The sequence below is a fragment of the Condylura cristata genome, unplaced genomic scaffold, assembly GCF_000260355.1.
Source record: "Condylura cristata isolate star-nosed mole 26May11 unplaced genomic scaffold, ConCri1.0 scaffold00009, whole genome shotgun sequence".
Taxonomy (NCBI): Eukaryota; Metazoa; Chordata; class Mammalia; order Eulipotyphla; family Talpidae; genus Condylura; species Condylura cristata.
Genome location: NW_004567110.1, coordinates 48,075,440 through 48,092,413, shown reverse-complemented (window position 1 = coordinate 48,092,413; position 16,974 = coordinate 48,075,440). Strand labels below are relative to the sequence as shown.

General features: G+C 39.4%; 1 protein-coding gene across 1 annotated transcript in view; it reads right to left on the bottom strand.

The window, feature by feature from the left end:
• Window positions 1–6,328, bottom strand: part of ARFGEF1 (ADP-ribosylation factor guanine nucleotide-exchange factor 1 (brefeldin A-inhibited)) — a 124,941-nt gene extending 118,613 nt beyond the window's left edge. The window contains exon 1 of the mRNA XM_004679818.2: window positions 5,746–6,328. Within this exon, the coding sequence (XP_004679875.1) occupies window positions 5,746–5,869 (124 nt within the window). The 5' untranslated portion in view covers window positions 5,870–6,328. The remainder of the gene's footprint in view (window positions 1–5,745) is intronic.
• Window positions 6,329–16,974: the final 10,646 nt, after the last annotated feature.

Below are 16,974 nucleotides of genomic sequence, written 5' to 3'. Positions count from 1 at the left end.
AAAAAAAAAGTCTAAAATACATGTGGCAAATTGGATGAACACATTACTATTACTATATAAACTGATTTCCCAAAGGCTGTTCTCTCCTGGTGTTCTCCAGCTACCCTGTAGTTCTGGCTACAGGATTGTTTATATACCACTAACACATAAGCAAATCCTGTGAACACCTTCAAAACAGATTACAAATGCAACGTGTTCTATCTTCCTCCACTACCACTAGTCCAGAATAAATAGCAATCATCTGGCTAAAGTGGGCCTTTTAAAAATATAAATATTTGCCCCATACAAAATTCTACGGAGCAGCCATCATAGATGGAGTGAAATCCAAAGCTACCCTACTTTCTACACTCCCCTTCTCACTCTGTACTAGTCACACAAGACTCCGTCCTTCCAATAATGCAGCAAATACACACTCCTCTTGCTATTTTCTCTTTTTCTTGTTCATCTTTGTATCTGAAAGGCTGAATCTCCTGTCCCTTCTCTATTGAAATGTCACCTCATAGAGAAGTCTTTCCTGTCAGCCATACCTAAAGTTTCACACCCATTTTCTTTACCCTTCTGAACTATATATTCAGATAATAATCTGAGAACATGTGTATTTGTTATTTGCTGTCTAATTTGACTATAACTTAAGTTCCAAGAAAGCATTTTGGTTCACTCCTGTATGTATGTTCCACACTGCAAACAATACCTAATTCTGAATGGCAACAAAATTTATTCATGTATCTTTCCCTTTTCATATATATCTGCTCCCAATTTGTGAGAAATATTATGACAATTTCCCATTCACAATACACTTTTATTCTGTTTTAGAAAACAATTATCAACAAAAGTTTCTTTACAAGATAAACATAATCAGGAGAGACAATCAGTTGCCTGCCCTTAGATGAAATGGAAAAGAGCTAGTCAGCAGATAGTCCTCTGATCTTGATACCACTTATTCCAACTGTTTTATTTTTATTCTTCCCACACTGTCAATGAATGGACTCCCACTTTCACAAAACACCATTACTCTTTTGGAGAATGGCCTCCTCAGTAATTAGAGTTATCATATCTATTTTTCCTTTCTCTCCCTTAATACTGTTCAAAATAAATTCCAAAGAACAAAGTTTCCTAGGGATGCTAACACTGTTAATGAACACTCAAAATGGTTAAATAAATTGAGGGAAAACTTCACTAAACAAAATCAAACAGGCTTCTTTATTTACAGGGCTTTTCAAAATCTTAACTATGTTAATGTATATTGTAAACCTCCAGTAGTAAGTGTATATACACTGTAAACCAAACTTATTTTTTTACTAAAATTCAACAGAATTTTTCTTTCAGTTAACTTCACATATTACACACTTCTTTTTTAGCTATCTCAAGACCTTTTACTGTAGACATCAAGGAAGGTTTAAGAGCAGACTTGGTAATGAATTTAAATTATAATTAAAATATCCATTGCCTGCAATGTATTATTTGGAAGTCATTTTTTCATAAATAGTAAAATGTGACAAAATAAAATTACCAAGAATACTGTAAAATTAAGGCCAACAGGGCCCTCCCTGGTGGCGCACAGATTAAAGAACAGCACTAAGAATCAAAGCCACTTCTGCATGAGTTGGATCCTAGCATGAGTTCGATCCCCGGCCCAGAGGTGATCCACAAGGCGAGGCTCAGACCTCTCCTGGCCTGCCTGCTGCTCCCCTCTGCAGTGTACTCTGAAGATCTGCCTGTTCTGCTCCCCACTCTGTCTCTCATGAATCCTCTCACCGCCCTTGCACCTCTGGCTTGTACCCCAGTTCTGTATGCATAAATAAATAAATCTTTAAAAAAAAAAATTAAGGCCAGTAACAATGACATAATTTCCCATCCACCTATATTCCTTTTTTCACAACACCACTAACTATAAAATAGGAGTGTGATTAGAGGGGTAGAAGGAAGCCAGCTCTGTGAAAGGTTAGCCTAATTATTATATTTACATTTCTGGTGGAAGCCATAACAATAGGTAACAGACTAAATCAACAGGATCAATTTAAAATATGAAGAACACACATTCACATCCTGCCTGACACAAAAACTACTTTCCTGACAATTCCTCTTTTCCCCTGTATCTCTGCAGGAAAGTCACCCTACCCTTGCCTCTGCAAACCTGGTTCTAAAAACCTTTTCTGATCACTTCTTTGCCATCTATTCCACATCAGAATCAGCTTCCAACCTTGAGCTCAATTAGTCCTGGTACTTGCAGAGTATCATTGCAGACATCTGATGATGGAAGCAAAGCTGAGCTAGTCATAGTTCTAATATCAAAGAAAATTCCTGAAACTTTAAGGCCTGCCAGGAATATGGCCCAACCACACCCACTGCTTGAGACAAACAATGCTACCTTCAAGTCCAATCCCTCAACAATCCTAAATTCTTTGAAACTAAAAATAGCTTAGCTGTTGTCTCATCTGCCAGCAGATGGCCAGACCTATTTATAATTCAGGATTCTAGAGAGCAGGAATGGATCAAGCTAAAGTAAGGCAGCCTAGAAGACCTCGTGGGCAAAATTCAATGTTCAGTGCAGAAAGCTGTAGTGGGACAGGTACCAAGAGAGGGCAATCTGGAGCAGTTCTTGTGTTTATGGGTTTCACACTTTGACAATACATGTGATCAGCTTTTTTTTCTTTTTGTAAGCCATTCTCTTCTTCAAAATGAAGTCTGAAGAGTAAGGCAATTTGACCAACATTTTAAATAATCTGCATTATTTATTTTTATTCTTGTGAAAATAAAAGTTCCTATATGTTTAATGAAGTAAAATCTCCCCAATCTAGGTTTAAGGATATAAGATTTCCTTTAAAATAAATACTAATTTTTTTAAGAATATGCAATGAGCTGCAATTTCATGAGTATTACTTACAGAAATAAATTTTGAATACCTGTACTCTGAAATCTGCTCACATGGCAATAACATGGTTTCAAACAATCATTAAAAGTCTGATATACTAGGGCTTGCTGGAGCAACAGATTAAAGCAAAGCACTTATGAAACAATCACAGACACTGCAGCAGGAGTTCAATCCCTGGAGAGGGGGATGACCCACGTGGCACCAGACCTCTCCTGACCTACCCGCTCCCCTCAGCAGTGTATTTCAATCTGCCTGTTCAGCTCCCCACTGTCTCTGGTAAACCTCTCACACCCTGCACCTCTGGCCTGTACCCCAGTCATATATATATAAATAAATGTTTTTTAAAAATCTGATATAGTATATATTTTCCTGTTTACAGTCCACCTCCCTTTCGCTCCATGGTAGATGTTCAACAAATATTGGGTATTTAAAAGAGTTTTGACAAAATCCATCTCTAGTACCTCCACAATCCAACTCCTACCCACTCACAACCTATAGATCAGGGATGATCAAGCTAGACCATTCATTTACTTTCTCATCTTGTTTGATGGACAGAGATTATTCAGAGACCAGAGTAGAAGTGGGTCTCAATGATAAAGAGGAAAGAGGTCTATAATAGTTTCCAGGGACAATTTGGGGATGCTATCTTATTCCAAGGTACTATACTTTCAGCAAAGATAAAATGAATTTTCCCTATCAGTTTATGCTTGGGAGATAATATACAGATAGTTGGTAAAGAACAAACAAAACTCACCAATGGTAAACTACCATGAGATTGCTCACTGAAATTTTATCAGAAACTAAATGTCACTTTTATGAAATTTGAGAAAAAAACCTTATACATTTCAAGGACTGAAAGTACTCTGGTGCTTAGCACTCCTGCCTGGGTAGTCACATTTTTTCATAATAAGCTGGACTGATAACAATCTGGAAGGAGTAAAAATAAAAATTGGCAAAATCTGGAGGACAATCTTAGTTTAGATGGTACACACCACTAAGTAGTTCCTACAGCTAGAAATGGCAAGGATCAAGCTATCCGCCCCCTAAAGATGGCAATCAAGAGTGGCAGGAATACTCAAAGCACAAACAGAACAGTGTGTTCATATCATAGCACCTTAAAGGGTATGTTACCTTACAATCATCCTTATTTCCTGAGAAGGAAACTAAAGGCCAGGGACTTGCCTATACTGTAACGTGACAGAACTGGGATTTAAATGCACAATCTCCCTGAGTCTGCTTCCATTGAGTTCTCCATTAAAAAACACACTTACTTATATTAGTATTCTGGAAAAAACAAACAAACACTTCTCTTCTTCAATCTGTACCTGCAACTTAAACTTGTATATTAAAAACATATCCTAATATGAAAAATTAGGTCTCAAAAACTAAAACTTTGGTTTGAATCATTTAAATCTCTTACAGTTCTTTAACCTGCAAGTTATTCTTAAAACCTATACATGAACAATTTTTTTAAAAAATTCTAAAACTCACTGCCCCTTCTTCATTCCACCCCAGTTTAATGATTCCATTCAGGACCCAAAAAAAAATTCATTATTACCCTGTGCAATGTCTTTTGGAAATCTTTTGTCTTAAGTCTTTCTGTCCACTACACACAGATTCAAACTTTCAAAATAAAACTTCTTTGATTTTTCATATCACCACTTTTAAGGATCAAAAAAATAAACAAGCAAGATGGATCATTATACCAAGTTAAAAGCAGCCTCCTGTTTAATTTAAAGGTAAAGTTGCCTTTAAGCCATCCTGACCTTTTACTTTAACATACATTTAAGTTATTCGATTTTTTTTCCACTTCAAGAATGCTTTTTTCCAAAGCCCATTTAACAAGCTTCAATTTCTCGTCAATTTCATCTAGTCTATTTCAGTACTATAAAATAAGTGCAAGCATTAGGCATTCATCTTTGTGTTATATGTCCCGGTCTCTCTCTCTAAATGATTTCATCTTTGATAGATGCAATAGATCCGTCAGTGTTGCTGCTTAACAATCCTCATCTGCCTGTCCTTGTCATAGGTATTGTTCGGATTTATCCTGCTTTGGGTTTCATTACACTAGATCTCGTTCGTCTGAACTATAAATCACAATTCAAGCTACAGAGCAGCTGCCTCTGTCCAGACATGTGGCTGGTGGGTGTCATTGTCTTCTTCTTTTTCCCCATTTCAAACCCTCCCTTCCAAGTCACTAAGGCTAGCTAACCTAAAGGTCCTTTTCTTCCTGTCTTTTATATCGCACCTCCACCCCTTAACCTCTGGTCTTGTTCTTCCAGGTCAGCCCAGTCAGATACAAAATTACTCTATGTTTTTCCCGTGGCGGAGGCGGAGAGATGTCAGAACAGACTGCATCTCTCGCAAATCCCTTCTCAAAACCGTCAACAAGGGAACAACTTCAGCCTATCTTCCCAAAGTACCACGCCAAACGATAAAGTTATTGAAATTACGATATGGAACCCTTCCCACGCCCAATCTTGACAAATCAGCTCCACCTCAATCTCCAAGCTAATAAACAACATCCCACATTCTGCTTCACCACAAAGGGTGGTATCTTGTCCACACCGCACGGTCCACCAACAAAATCTCTTTTTTCGCTCAAGTCCATTCCAAGCCCCGTCGCGTCCCCCAATGCAGTTAACTGCCCTTTCTCATCCATCCTGGCTCTACTCGACATCCAGCGAGTTACTGTCAACTCCCGACTGGGAGTTGAGAGCTTCCTGAGGGCTCCCGGAGGTCGGGAGCGCCACTCTAGCGCGAGCCCCCCGGCGACCCCACCTCCCCAAGTGGCCGCCGCGCGGGCCTCTTTCCCTCCCCCCCTTAACACCTCCCCCTCCCCGCCACCACCCCCGTGCGTCCTCCCAGCTCACCTAACGCCACCTCGCAAGCTTTGCGCAGCTGGGAGTGATGCGCCTTCTTCACTTCCTTGTCGGCCAAAATCTTCTCCAGGGCCCGGGTCAGGAACATGTTCTTCGTCTTCTTGCCCTCATACATGGACGCAGAGATGGAGGCGGCGGCTCGTCCGACCCGCGGCTCCCAGAGGCTGGAGGGGGGAAGGAGGAGGGAGAGGAAGAGAAAAGAGAAAGGAGAGGGAGTGGAGGTGGGGGAGAGGCGGCGTGGAGGGCAACGGCAGGATCAGGAAGGAGCGATGGAGTGGGACCAGCCGTGGTGCAAGCGAGGGACTCCGAGGTCTTCACCGCTCCCGCGAGGCCGCCTCCCCCCACGAGGGCTGCCCCCGTGGGGACCTCTGCTTCTCCCGGTCCGGGGGTCGCTTCCCGGCCACCCCTCCCACTCGCCCCTCCGGCCCAGGGGCGGCGAGGAAGTCCTGCCCGGGCGACCGACTGCCGGGGCCGAGGCAGCAGGGTGGCTCAGAGGCCCGGCGAAAGCAGGGCAGCTCTGGCGACTGTGGGGATTAGCACCCGCCGCGGCCACGGACTGGCCTCCATCACCGCCGACCTGTCCCGGCCGCCATGTTGGGAGGAAACGACGCGTCACGCAGCGGCCGAACGGCTGCAGAGAAGGAAGCGGCGGCGGCACTGCCTGCCCAGAGCTGCCGCGGCGCCGGGAGGCAAGGGGCGGAGGGCGGCGCGGGAGGAGCGGCCCGAGCCGCAGCGCTACGGCGGCCCGGCGGGGCCTCGCCGCCTCCTGCGTTTGCCTGCAGGGCGGCGTGGGGCGTGGCGGGTGTCCTGCGGCGCCGCGCCGGTGTTTCGGGCTTTTGGTGAGGTCGCGGTTGCGGGATCAGAGACCCACATAAACCCCCGCTGCGGCGGGGTGAAGCGGACCCCGGGTACGCTGCATCCGCTTCTCTGGCTTTCTGGAGATTTCGTGGGTAGGAACGCAGTCCCTTCGGCTCCAGGGGTCACAGAAACAACCGCATCGACCATTCTAGCCGCACTGTTTACACCTGCCGCTCTGGGTGATACATTTCCATCCCAGATGCATGAAGCTGCCATCCAGGACAGTGCCCTCGAGCTGCCTCAGAGTGGCTGCTTCTCTTGGGAAGAGAAAACTAAAACCAGTGTGATAAGGATTCATAAGTGTTTCACTTTTTCATCTCTGTAGAATAAAATGGGTAAATTTTAGATTTTTACATACTTTCTGAATTAAGACTGAAGTTAAGCGAACAGTTGGATATTTCGGATCGGATGAGAACCCTTTGAACTTTTCCTTCTCTGTCCCTTTAATACTAAGATTCGGTCCAGGACTTGAGAACTAGTTTCAGAATGGAAAAGCTTAAAATATAGATTATCATACACGCACATGTGACTATGTGTATGCTTTCATACTTTGAATTCAGATTTCTATAGTTCCCTTCAGAACAAAAAATTATAAAGAATCACCTGAAAAATAGATGCAGGGAATGTATGTATGTGCCCTAGAACTAAAATTTCAAGTTCAAAGCTATTGTGTGGCTCTATCAACATGGTCCCAAATTATATAATGTATCTCATTGTTTTGATTCATTCTATTACATTGAATATGGGCTTGCTCTAATGCAACCTAACAAATCAAGGAATGGAGAAGCTGAGTAGTGATAGTTTGTAACAGGGGGAAAACAATGGGAAATAAAAATGGAAGCCATGAAAGTGGATGAACATTAATTTTTAAAACTTTGTCTTAAAAAATAAAGCTATAGGGCCCTCCCTGGTGGCGCAGCGGGTTAAAGCACAGCACTAAGAAGCTAAAGCCACCTCAGCGTGAGTTCGATCCCCCCACCCCAAGGTGATCACATGGCACAGCAGAGCTCTCCCAACCCCCACTGCTGCTCCCCTCAGGAGTGTACTTGTTGATCTGCCTGTTCTGCTCCCCTCTGTCTCTGGTGAATCTTTTCACCGCCCCTGCACCTCTGGCTTGTATCCCAGTTCTGTATGTATGAATAAATAAGTCTTAAAAAAAAAAAAGGCAACAACAAGAGAAAAGCTTTAAAAAACAACATGCTTTTTCCTCTATGGCCATGTGCTGAAGATGACAGAACCACAAGTCAGAAGAAATCTGGGTCCCTAAATTGCTACTTAAAAGAGAGATCACCCACCCATCAGGGATTGTGGTTTTGGATAATGGATGAGCAAGGTAAATTCTTCAGTTGTGTTTACTAGCAGCTTTATCCCCATCAATACGCTTGGCATTTGCTAATGAATAATACAAATAGAGATCTCTGACTTGAGCTCAGAACCTACTCCAGAGCACATGTCGCAATCTGTAATCATTTTGTCTACTTACTTGTTTATTGATTGGTTTTCTGTTTTCCTCATAAGAACAAGTGCTTCCTCTATCTTTTCACTTCCATATACCTATCAACTAGAATAATCACTAACATAGAGAAAGACTTTAGTATAAATATGATGAATAGAAACTTTGATTAATTAAAGGCACCAGGTTAAGTTAGATATGACCCTTTCCCTTGTGAAGCTTACAGAATATAGTAGGAAAAAAAGGACGTTAAGCAAGTAAATTGTTAGTGAATATATGATTACAAATATGTTAAGTATAATTAAAGAAAATAATACAGTGCTGCAAAATCTAATAAGATTTTGGATTCAGGGATGGCTTCCTTGAAGAAGTAACATTTAAGCTGACACCAGGAGAAATCTGGCCAGACTAAAGGAAAACTCCAATCAATTTCTTGGAGTGAAGGAGAGGCTTTGTAAGTTTCAGGAGCCAAAACAATCTGTGTTACTGAAAGTTATCAAGAGAAAAAGGTGCCATACAGAACACTGCAGAACATATTAAGGACTTAGGGTTTTGTTTCAGTAGCATAGAAGGGTTGAGTAGAGAGTGAGCAAATTGGAGATTTGAAAGTTACTGCTCTTTTGTGGAGAATGGATTAGAAAGAAAGGAGAATGAATATGGCCAAAACAGTGAGGAAGTGATTACAACTGTTTAACATGGCTTGAACTGGGGTCCAGAACTACCATTCAGGGTTTTAGAGATCTCTGTACAGACACAAAAAAGATAAATGGGGCTGAAGTTCAGCCCCAGTAGCTGCCAGGTGAAGGAACTCACTAATTTGCATAAAGGTTTGATAGACTAGTGGTGTCTTAAATGTTGGTATGGGAGCTGGGGCAAAGTGGGTAAATTTGAGACATAGTTTTGTGATATAATAGAACTTAATGAATATGCATGAAGGTAAGAAAAAGAGGTCACAAATGAATGTCATGTTTCTGAGGAGAGTCAGTGAATAATATAAAGACTGTAGAAATGGGAGGAGCAGAATTAGGATCAGAGTGCAGTTTTTTGCTTTAGAAGAAACAACTCCTCTGAGCTATGACTTAACTCAGTAAGAAAGAATGACTTTGGGTCCTACCTGGTTGCGTAGTGGGTTAAAGCACAGTACTAAGAAGCTAAACACACTTCAGCATGAATTCCATCCCTGCTCCACCACGGAGGTGATCCACAGGGCTCGACAGACCTCTTCTAACCTGCCCACTGCTCTCCTCAGCAGTGTACTTAGTTGATCTGCCTGTTCTGTTACCCTCTCTGTCTCTGGTGAATCCTCTCACCTCCCCTGCACCTCTGGCCTGTCCCCCAGTTCTGTATGCACAAATAAATAAATCTTTAAAAGAAAGAATAATTTCATTCCTCCTTTCTATCAGAAAGCTATTCATTTTCCTCCTTTGTTGAGCTTGAGACTTTCCTCAAAAGGTGATGATTATAGGCAGGGTGGTGAGCACTATCACCCAATGGGAACCTCAAGTTACTAACTCTGACCTCCTAGAGCAAAAATTGGGTTAGACTCAAATAAAGCTAATGTTTGTGGAGATGAAGGAAAAGATAATACTTTAGTCTCTGACAAGGATGGAGAAGGAAGGGGGAGAAGTTAGGAGGTATGGGTCTCAGGCAATTTTTACATGATAACAAGTAGATATGTTTCCTTTTGCTTTTTATTACTGTAGGATTACTTGGCTTTTATCCAACCTATTTAAGAAATCCAGTTGCAATACTCACTTGTATTTGACTCCTTATTATATTCCAAACATTCAGATTCTCTATTTCTAAAATGCCTACCATTTGCTAAATTTAAAATTATACTTTTCTTATAGATGATTGCTTCCCTAAGCCCATTTTTGCCTCTTTGCAATCTCATCTTCCTATCAGCTAATTACCCTTCATCATTTTTCCTTTCATAACTTTGTATATATTATCTGCCCTGACTTTTTCTCTTTGGATAATATTCCCATTTCAATTCCAAAAAATCAAATAATAGAAAACAGTAAGAGATTTTGATCTGGGTTTTAGAATCTTAGTTGGTTCGTTTTATCATTATTCTTCTAAATAATGTACGTTCAGAGTAACATGAAAATTAAATAAAACCTTAATGGTGAGAATCTCTGATTATGTTTAAGTAGTTACATCAAAAATAGCATCATGTTCACTTAACCAGAAAAAAAAATTATGTTTTTAATAGACTTTCACATGAGCTGTAAATTCTGTTAGCTTTAAAAATATCCCTAGTCTGTCCTTTCTTTGACTTCCCAATGGATTGCTTAACAGTAAGGGTAATAACAATAAACATTTATATAATAGTTGTTATGAGTCTGGTGTAACAATCCATCCATATGGAAAAATTTCCTTTATTATCCCTGATTTATACATGAAGAAAGTGAGACATGGAGGATTAGATAAACTATCCAAGTAATACAATTAAGAAGTGAAGCTAGGATTACAATTTGGAAAGTCTGACTCTGGATCCTGTACTAGAAGCCATTAAGCTTAAGCAATGCTGCCTCTCTTGACAGTTTTTTTCTTGCTACTTCTTTCCCACTTCCTCCTCCCCAGAAAAAATACCTATGGGCATTCACTTTCAGACCCATTCTTTCCCTAAATCTGCTCCCTTCCCTTTATACCCATACTTTGTATCCAAACAAGCTCCAAGCTTATCTATACCTATTTATCTTTATCTTTCAGCAATCCAGAGTCCCACACTATCTTTCTTTTGTTTGCTGTCTCCAAAGACCTCCCAATTTACAGCCTTCCCAAAAAGTGAAATTCATCACCTTTTGAAAGTTTTTTTATCTTCAATAGCACCAATCCCTGCTTTCTCTGTTACTTTACAGCATCATCTACCTCACACTTTACACCTATCTATTTAACCTTGGTAGTTTTAATCAGATTGCAAATTGTTTTAGCAGCAGGAAGACAAGAAAAGATAAAGCAGGCAACTTAGTAAACGATGAGAAACACTGATTACGCAGAGAGACCTATCAGTTTTACTGATGACAATAATAACATGATAAATAGAAGAAAGGCCAACTACAAGTCTACAAGTACAAGTCTGTTTCTTGCTTTTCACATGAGAAAACTTGTAAGCTAATTTGATATTCCACTTTTATCAGTCGGCTTGCCTTCATCTTGTTTATTAAGGAAATAAGTAAATCAAGTGTGGCTTCTAACTTAGGGGTTCTGCAAGAAAAGTATCAATAAATCGGACACTGCAGAGGGAGAGCATGGTAGACTGAAGAATTTGATTTAAAGAGACAAGCTTGCAATTTTTTATTGAATAAATGACTAGGAAGTGGCACTTGATAATCAAAGTCAAGTTTCAAAATACTGGTAGAAGACCTTGAAGACTGTTGGAGAAAAAAGTTACAGGTCTAGAGCCAGAGATTGCAAGCAATAGAATTTTCCATAAATTTTAAATCATAAATGTTTAACAGAGTAGTAATATTCACAGCATTAGCTCTTAAATTTCCCTAAAATCATTAAGTTACATTTTCTATGGAGGTGCAAAGTACTGACATTCAACAGTGATGTTGTCTACCTGGCTACAGCTTGTAGTTTTTCTTGTAAAGTCACACTCTTGATAGTAACTATTAAGTGTTTAGTTTGTATGCAATGCTTGACAAACATTCATTAACTCATTTAATTCTTCTTTTTTAAAAAAAAATAAGATTAATTTATTTATGCATACAAGAACAGGGTTCAGGCCAGAGGTGCAGGGACTCAAAAGATTCACCAGAGACAGAGTGGGGAGCAGAACTGTCAGCGCAAATGAAATACACTGCTGAGAGGAGCAGTTGGAAGGTCAGGAGAGGTCTGCCACGCCATGTGGGTCAGCTCCCTTGCCAGGGATCGAACTTGTGCTGTGGTGGCTGCAGATCGCTTCATAGTGCTGGCTTTATTTAATTTGTTGTGCCACCAAGGAGGGCCCATTAACTCATTTAATTCTTATAACTCCATGATGTATATATGTTTTCTTCTTCTTTTTTTACTCATTTATAAATTTTCTTACATTATTAATTTTGGGCAGTATTTGATTTCTCCCCCCAGGTATAGGCTACTTAGTACTCCCACCACCATAGCACCTATGATCGATCACCACAGACCCTGGTGCTCTTCTCTTCCCTGTTTCTATTCTGCTTTTAATTTTGAGAAGAAGGGGCCTCCCCTGCTGAGGAAACAGCACTATCGAGCTGTCACCAGCCATTGCCACAGCAATTCCAGCCGTAGCCAGGAAGCTGACCCACATGGTGTGGCAGACATCTCCTGACCTGCCTGCTGGTCCCCTCAGCAGTGTGTATCAGTCAATCTGCCTTTTGTGCTTTCTACTCTGTTGCTGATATATCCTCTCACACCTCACCCCACCCCCCATTTACACACCTCCAGCCTACACCCCAATTCTAGTATGCATAAGAAATCAGTCTTTAAAACTAAATAAATAAGTTTGAGAAGAAATGAAGTTTCAACTATAGAAGAGGACTATAGGTGCTTTGGTGTTTGTTGTATTGTGAATATATGCATATGAAGAGGTGTTATCTTATGCTTCTGAAGTAAACCAATGTTACCTCAGTTGAAGGAAGAAAAAGCTTAGAGAAAATGGGTTAATTGCTCAAGTTTACAGAGCTAAATTTAAGTTACCAAAGTTCATGAATGCTCTTAGCCATCGTTCTATCATATGTCTTTCTTCTTAGTCACATATTTGTATATATATATTTCAAGAACTTTTTCACCATTATTGTGCTATAATAATTTTAAAGCAGGACTACATCTTTTCTTTCATTTGAAACAACTCTTAAAACTAGAAAATTGAACTGCATATTAAACACTATTAAGTGAACATTAACTTTTTTGGATGCCAAATTTTAGCAGAATATTTAAAATGGGAATTTTGATTTTTTAAGTTTTTTTTTAAAAATTATTTAAAAAAATAATACAAAAGTTGGGGTGTAGGCCAGAGGTGCAGGAGGATAAGAGAATTTACTAGAGACAGCGTGGGGAGGAGAACAGACAGATCCACTGAGATACATTGCTGATGGGAGCAGCAGATGAAACAGGAAAAGTCTGCTATGCCATGTGGATCAGCTCCTGGCCAGGGATCGAACTTGTGCTGCAGTGCTGGCAGATAGTTTCATAGTGCTGAGTCTCAACTCCTTGCACCACCAAGGAGGCCCTAAAATGGGAATTTTTATTAAAAATATTTTATTGAAGAAACTCATACACTGCTATGTTTATTGCACTATTTACAATAGCCAAAATATGGAAATAACATAAGTGCCCCAAAATAGAAGAATGGATTAAGAAAATGTGGTATAAGTATACATATACAATGAAATACTATTCAGCTTTAAAAATAAATAAATAAACTCTTGTTACTTGTGACAATATAGGTGGAACTTGAGGGGATTACTCTAAGCAGAATAAGTCAGAAGGAGAAAGATAAATAGCCAGTGGTGTCACTTATTTATATGTGGAATGTAGAGGAACAAAGCAAAGGTTGAGATAAAAACCAGACCTGAAACAAATTCTAGAAATATGACTGTAAAATTGGGGCTATCAGAGAGGGAGGAAGAAAGGGAAGAACAAAGTGAGGAGGGGGCACAATGAAAAATGGTGGAAGACTGTGGTGCTTTGGTGGTGGTTGTAGGCTGGTAATGTACTCCTGAAGGGTGCAATTCTATACCACCAATACACAGTGTTGTAAAACCAATATTACTTCAACAAATTTACAAAACAAAAGATTCTCTTGGAAATGATTTCAAATCATATCATTCTTTCATCCCATATCCTTCAATGACTCCCCAACTTATTCAGAGTAAGACTCATGTCCTAACACAGACTTACAATGCTCTATGCAAATCCCGGTACCTGCAGTCACTGAAATGCTTCTGCTCTGTCTTTGCCTTACTCAGTCCTGACCAGACTGGCTTCCATGCTGTTCTCTGAATTTGTGACACATATTCAGCTTCCAGATCTTTGCACTTGTTCTCTCCACTGAGGATTATTTTTCCTTGAGACAATCCATGACTTGTTTCAGGCTTCCTCTGCTCAAGTGACATTTGATAAGTAAGGCCTCCTCTAACTACATAAAAATAACCATCAATTACTCATCTATGCCCCTCACTCTACTTAACTTTCCCCCACAGCACTTACCATCACCATTTTTCATACTAACTACTCACTGTTTTGATCCTTATATTTTATTTTATTTTATTTTCTCTTTTGCTCCATAAACACCTCAAAGCTGGGCCTAGAGATTTCTTTTTCTAGAGCTTTTAAAAATGCTTTTCAGGCTCTCCCTGGTGGCACAGCAGGTTAAAGCACAGCACTAAGAAGCTAAAGCCACTTCAGCATGAATTCAATCCCTGCCCCAGAGGTGATCCACAGGGCACTGCAGACTTCTTCTGATCTGTCTGCTGCTCCCTCAGAAGTGTACTGTGTCAGTCGGCCTGTTCTGCTCCCCACTCTATCTCTGGTGAATCCTCTCACCGCCCCTGCACCTCTGGCCTGTACCCTAGTTCTGTATGCATAAATAAATGCATCTTTTAAAAAAAATGCTATTCAGTTCCTTTTAAAGTCATATCGTATTTATTTTGCTTAGTGTAAACCCCTCTAATTCCACCCATAGTCTCACAACTGGCAAGAGTTTTATAGATGAGTAGTGTTCCATGAGATACATGTACAATATCTTCCTAATCACTCATCTCTTTGGGTACTTAGGTGGTTTCTTTAGTTTGGCTGTTGTAAATGGTACCTCAGTGAACACAGGAGTTCACCTATCCTTTCGAATCTGTGTTTTTGTGTTATTTGAATAGATACCTAGAAGCAGAACTGCTGATCATATGGCAGGTCGATTTTTAATTTATAGCTTAATCGCCATACTGTTTTCCATAGGGGCTGGACCAATCTACATTCTCACCAACAGTGTACAAGGCTTTCCTTTTTACTAACATTCATCTGTTATATATATTTATATGTTATATATATGGGTATATATTTATCTGTTATATATGTATGCATATATATGTGTGTGTGTTTGTATATATATATATATATATATATATAGAGAGAGAGAGAGAGAGAGAGAGAAGCTATTCTTACAAGTGTGAGGTAGTATCTCATTTTGGTTTTGATTTTTCCCTGATGATAAGGAACATTTTTTCCTACGTGCCTACTGGCCATGTTTGTGCCTTTTTTGGAGAAGTGCATATTTAACTTTTTATTTAACTCACCCTATTTTTTATTGCTATTTAAAAAAATACTTAAATATTCTCATTACATTATCCTTCATTTTTGTGAAATTCCCACCACCAATTCACCCGTTTACCATCACCGTAGTCCCTTGTGCTCTTCTCTCTGATCCTTCCCCCTCCTCCTCCCCTACAGAATGTCTCTGATCTATAGTTGCCTGACAATTTTGTTTTTTACTTTATTATAGGTACTTCCCCCCATTCCTTTTTTGTTTTCTCTACATTACTCCTATAAGTAACTCATCCATTTTTTCCCCCACTACTAACATCATTTAGTAATCTCATCATTTGGTACATGATACATTTTTTCATATATAATAGTTTATTTTACATAATCTTGTGCATTTTTTCATCTCAGTTGAACTCACCCATTTTTTTTTAACTGGGTAATTTGTTTTCCCAAATTTTGTGGAGTTGTATTAGTTCTTTGTAGACTTGTATATCACACCCTTGTCAGATGTGTGTTGTACAAATATTTTCTCCCATTCATCTGAGTGTTTTTGTCTTATCAATAGTTTCTTTCACTGTGCAAAAAGCTTTGTATTTTGATGTAGCCCCAATTTCTTGTAGTCTTGTTTGAGTCTCTTATTATTGGAGACAAACCATAAATATATTATTGAATCCTGTATTTGAAGTGTTTTGCCTTTGCTTTCTTATGTATATATTTTATACTTTCAAGTCTTTCATCCATTTTTAGTTAATTTTTGTGTATGGTGTGAGAAAGTGATCTAGTTTCATTCTTTTGTCTATGGCTTTCCATATATTATATTTCCAGATATTAGTTTTTCCAATATCATTTATTGAAAAGACTTTTCCTCCTCAAATTTATGTCTTAATTAGGTATCAATAGAAATGTGTGTTTATTTCTGGGCTCACTCTGGACTTGATCTGTATGTCTGTTTTTAACCTAGCACCATATTATTTTGATCATCATAGCTCTGTAGCATAGTTTGAACACTAGGTATATGATACTACTGTTCTTTATCCTTTTCTGTCAGGATTGCTTTGGCTCTTCAGTGTCTTTTATGTTGCCATATGAATTTACGTGATATTGTTATATTTCTTTGAAAAATGCCATTGAAAATTTGATAAGAATTGCATTGGATCTGTATATTGCTTTGGATAAGATGGCCACTTTAATAATGTTAATTCTTCCAGTCCATGAATAAGAAATATCTTTCCATTTCTTTGTGTCTCAGAGAAATCATTCTTGCCATTGCTTCAATGGTGGTGGAATGGGGGACGAGGGGAGACCAAAAATAGTGACGCTTAATTAAAAGTGAATAGATGTTTATAAAAATTTTAGTATATTTGGCTTGGCTTTTGAAATACCCAGTTTGGTTTGATTCTTGAAGCATCAGATGAATACCTCTTTTGGGGGGCTTCCAACAATAGATTTTGTTTATAGTCTTGAGTTCTTCACCAGTTAGAATATGTTGCCTTTTTATTTCCAGCTAGGAACTAGAATTTCCCTTTTGAACTTAGTTTCTAGGGTCTTTCTGAGATTTCCTTTGGTCTTTCAACAAATTTAACAAAAGCCTACTTTATCTCCCTACTTTATTTCTGATATGATACCCCTCCTATAGGAGCAATACTTTTCACACATTTAGGTGCACATCAGTTCCCCAGGATTAG